The sequence below is a fragment of the Triticum dicoccoides genome, chromosome 3B (assembly GCF_002162155.2).
Source record: "Triticum dicoccoides isolate Atlit2015 ecotype Zavitan chromosome 3B, WEW_v2.0, whole genome shotgun sequence".
NCBI classification, from domain to species: domain Eukaryota; kingdom Viridiplantae; phylum Streptophyta; class Magnoliopsida; order Poales; family Poaceae; genus Triticum; species Triticum dicoccoides.
In genome coordinates, this window is record NC_041385.1 from 841764779 (window position 1) to 841769354 (window position 4576).

General features: G+C 51.7%; 1 protein-coding gene across 1 annotated transcript in view; it reads left to right on the forward strand.

Moving 5' to 3' along the window:
- Positions 1-376: 376 nt before the first annotated feature.
- Positions 377-4576, forward strand: part of LOC119280261 — a 33773-nt gene continuing 29573 nt past the window's right edge. The window contains exons 1-2 of the mRNA XM_037561166.1: positions 377-488; positions 1882-2016. Of these exons, the coding sequence (XP_037417063.1) occupies positions 377-488; positions 1882-2016 (247 nt within the window). The remainder of the gene's footprint in view (positions 489-1881; positions 2017-4576) is intronic.

Genomic DNA, 4576 nt, shown 5'->3' on the forward strand with positions numbered 1-4576 from the left:
GGATAGGGCAGAGACGCCTCGATCTCCGCGCCACCTTTTTCTCAACGTATCGCGCGCGACTGTTGCGGGATTTGACAGGATCGTCTGGGCCTAAAGGTCAGTCACTCGGGGGCAACGCCATATAAGCCGCTGGCCCAGGGCTTTTGAACAGTGCGCCCTCATTTTCCCCCTTCCTTCTCGAATTCCTCCGCCACCTCTGCTCTCGTCTCGGTGCCGTCGGTCTGTTCGGGCTTCGCCTGCGGCAATGGTGATGGATAAGACGGCAGCCCTGGAGCGCGCGAAGAAGGCGACGGCGCAGGCAAAGGCGAAGAAGTCCGGTCGGGGCGGATCTTCCTCGAGGTCTGCCTTGCCGCGGGGCTGGATCCATGGCGACTAGATGCCCTCGGCGATTCGTCAGGAAGATCTCGATGACTTGGCCGAGGGGGGATTCATCCCTCATGAATCTGCGCGCCTCCCGGGGAACGAGATCGAGCCGCAGCCTCTTGAGGGTGAGTGTGTCCTTATCGCCACTCACGTCGATTGCAAATTCTCCCTGCCCCCTCATCCTTTTTTCCGGAGTTTCTTGAACTTTTTCGGAGCACAACTCCATCACTTCACTCCGAATTCCATCGTGTACCTTGCTGCCTTCATGTCTTTGTGCGAGAATTTCTTGGGTTGCCGTCGGTTAAGAAAGCCAAGTCGAGTGGCAAGAGGACGCAAGTGATTCAGATGTGCGGGGGTCTTGGGATCCAGATGAGAAGCAAAAGTTGTTTTCCAGCTATGAGTCTTCCTGACTCAGTTCGCGGGTGGCAGTCGACCTGGTTCTACTGCAAAGACCAGCCGACTCCTGGACATGCGACGGGTCTTCCCCCTTTCTCCCTGAACCGAGCAGAAAAACCTTCTTCTCTGAAAGTGACGCCAGAAGAGAAGGCACAAGTCAAAGTGTTGCTTGGTCGAGTGGTTCAGCTTGTCCGCGACGGGGTGACTGGCATGGATTTGTTAGAGGTCTTCCTCAGGAGACGTATCCAACCGCTCCAAGCTCGTGACCATCCGATGTGGATGTATTCGGGTCTCGATGACACCACTTGGATTCACCCGGAGGAGGTCGACGAGGCTACGTTGGAGGGGTGGTTGTCGAGTATCACAGGGAACAAAGACAACCCCCGAGGAGCCAGGAGGATTCCTCCACTCGACCAATCGTATGAAGTAGATAAGGTCCAATTCTGCATCTCTGACTGTGGCCTTGCTTTCTTCATTCTCTTTGCTTAAAATCGATCAACTGACTTTTGTCTTGTTTGTTGTCTTCTAGATCACTACTGAGATGTACTCGATGCCCAACGGGGCACAAGAACAGGCCGAGGAGGGAGAGGCGAGCGGAGGTGAAAGTGAGGAGGAGTGGCAATCTGATGGTGAGGGGGAAGGGGATGACGACGGCTCTAGTGAAGAGGAGGAGGAGGAAGTCGATCCTCCTCACACGGAAAGGCGATCCAAGCTCACCCATGACCCCGCGAGCGAGCGTGGCAAAGCGACTACGCCTGTTGGGCAGTCGTCAAAGCGCCCTCGGGCGGCTTCTTCGGCGCCGACTGAAAAAGCGCCCATGCATCCACGAGTGGCGCCATCAAAGCCGCCGAAGGCCTTGCCCAAGATGAGAATGGCCATTCCCACCATTTTTGGGTAACAGCAGAACTTGTGTTTTCTTGTTTAGCACAGACAGACTCTTGGTCGACTCATTGACTAATCGACTGGTTTCTGAAATCTGCAGTGCTGCTACCTCCGAGACCTCCGCCAAGAACGAAGACCAGGAAATGGAAGACGTTGCCACCTCCAACCTTGGTACGCTCTCTGTAGTTTCACTTTTGGTCGATTGGATTTTCATTTTTAACTTTTGGATTTTTCCTGTAGTTCCTCCTCATGTCGTCGATCTCCCGGATGATAATGACGAGGCACCACTGAGGCTGAGGAGGAATAGAAAGGCGCCGGCTGGCAAGACTACTCAGACTGCATCAGTGCCTGAGACATTGGCTCATGAGGGTGGCAGTATCACTCGGAATTCCGTGTCCTTCGCTGTGCCGCTGACGAGTGCTCAGCCTTTGTCGTCGACTGCTGACCCGCCCTCCCTTTTCGCCACACACCACGTCCCAGAGGACCAAGCCGGTGCTGCTAAGGAGGCTATACGTCAGGCGGGGATCATGATGGAGCAAGTGAAGGAGATCCGGGAAGCCAGCCAAGCGGCCTATGATGCTAGCTCAGCCCTTCAGAGCAACGTCTAGGTTAGTTGGTCACCGCTTGTTCTGTTAGGATATACTATCTAAATACTTTCTTTCCGAAGATCTTTGTATTTGTACACCCACTGGGTGTGTCGAATAAATTTTTGGATTGGTGGGGGCACGCTGAGTGCACCCACTGGGTGTAGTCCCCGAGACTATGATGGACTGCTGGCAGTCGACTGTAGTCTTTGTATCTTGAATTTCTTCACTCTAACTTCTTCACTCGGTCTGGTCGAACCATGTCGAATGGAATCTTGGAACCAGTGGGGGCACGCTCAGTGCACCCATTGGGTGTAGTCCCCGAGACCATGGTCGACTGCTGGCAGTCAACTAAGGTCTAAAGAACCTATGTTTTTTTGTAGATCATGATGAGACCATGGCTGACTGCTGGCAGTTAGCTATGGTTTAGGATCATAACCTCTTTGTCTCTTTCGGTCGATTGATCGGACCAAGTCGGTAGAACCAGTGGGGGCACGCTGAGTGCACCCACTGGGTGTAGTCCCCTACACTACTATTGAATATTTTGATTCGGCTGTAGTCTTAGAAATGCTACGATTTTTCTCTTAGTCGCTCAGAAGCAACCTATCTTTGATGTCTATCGACTGACCCTTCGCAGAAATCTTGCGAGCTTGTGGCTCGCTATACTGAGTTGGAAAACAAACATATCCAGCACGACCTTGACTTGAACCTTGTTCAGGAGAACTTTCAGAAGGCAAAGGACGAAGCAAAAGGTATGATTGGTGAGAACTTGACGACTGTCTTTATCTTTCTGCCCATTCCTGATTCTGACCTCATTGTCATTTTGCAGATAAAATGAAGGAGGCTCTAAAGAAGAAGGACCACGACCTTGCCGAAGCGCAGAAGGCGGCTTTGGACAAAACGAAGCTTGCGGAAGAAAAAATAGCTTCAGTCGGTACACTTGAAGAGGAGAACGCCAATCTGAAAGATGCTCTCGACGCGGCCAACAAGGAAGTCAATCGTCTGAAGAATGGTAAGATAGCTCTGAATGACAAGGCTGGTGAACTAGTGGGGAAGAAGAGCGATCTGGAGGCTTATCTGGGAGGGCTCGCCAAGAAGTTATTCATCATGCTTGAGGGTAATCTCTCCTACCCGACTGACTTGTAATCATCGAATTATCGTAGAACTGCTGGTTTATCTTTCAATTGTGTTTACAGAATTCTGCCAAAACTTCGAGGAGGAGACCAGTCGAGTGGAAACAAGCTTGGACCCCATTAACTCTCTTGTGAAGGATGAAGCTGCTATGAACGTGCTCCGGCTGGAGTCTCGTGTTGCTGGTGTGGTTGACTACCTTGCTCGACTGAAGGTTGCGGCATCGCGAATCGACACGACACTCTGGCCAGGAGCGACGCTTCAAAATGACCTCGAGTCTCTAATGACTCGACTGAATGAAGTTCCAGGTCGAGTGCAAGAATGGAATAAATCTTCTGCCAGGTGCGGCGCTGACATTGCTCTGTCCCTGGTCTGTGTTCACTGCAAGGATGCGCGAGAGGAAAAGCTAGCGTCCATCAAAGTTGCCAATACCAAGAAGCACGACTTCCAATCTTTCTGGAGACCTTCATTGCTGCTGCCACTTGGATTGCTGACGGAATCGACTTGGACCAGTTTGTCGTGCCCTCCAGTCCTCCACCTGAGGAGTAAAAAACTTCTATGCTTTGCCTTAAATTTGCCTCGGAATGCCGAGTGGTTTTGTAACCAATAAACTTTTACAGGCCTGATGCCTGAGCACTTTTGAACCCATAGGATGTTATTTGAACTTGGCTTATCGTTGAATATGCTTGCGTTTGCCTTCGAGCCAACTTTGTTCTTCACTTGGATTATACTTTAGTGCTTGAGACGCAGCTCTGAGGTGGAAAATCCAGTCGACCTACACCTCATTGCTCTTGCAGGTAGGGATGGAGCACAGATTGCAGTCGACCTGCGTCCTTGCGGATCGGGATGGAGTGCAGTTCTATTTGTGGCGTAGCTCCGAAGGTGAAGGCAGCAGTCAACCTGCACCTCGTCGTCCTTGCAGAGTGCATGTTGTATTTGGGGCGTAGCTCTGAAGGAGAAGGCATCAGTCGACCTGCACCTCGTCGTCCTTGTGGATCGGAATGGATTTCATACTTAGGAGAGTACTGGACTGCAGCTAAGCCCCTGAGTGGGAGGGTTGCTCTCCACTCGATAGAATTTTCGAATACTTAGGCGAGTACTGGACTACAGCTAAGCTTCCGAGTGGGAGGGTTGCTCTCCACTCAGTAGGATTTTCTAACACTTAGGCGAGTACTGGACTGCAGCTAAGCCCCCGAGTGGGAGGTTTGCTCTCCACTCAA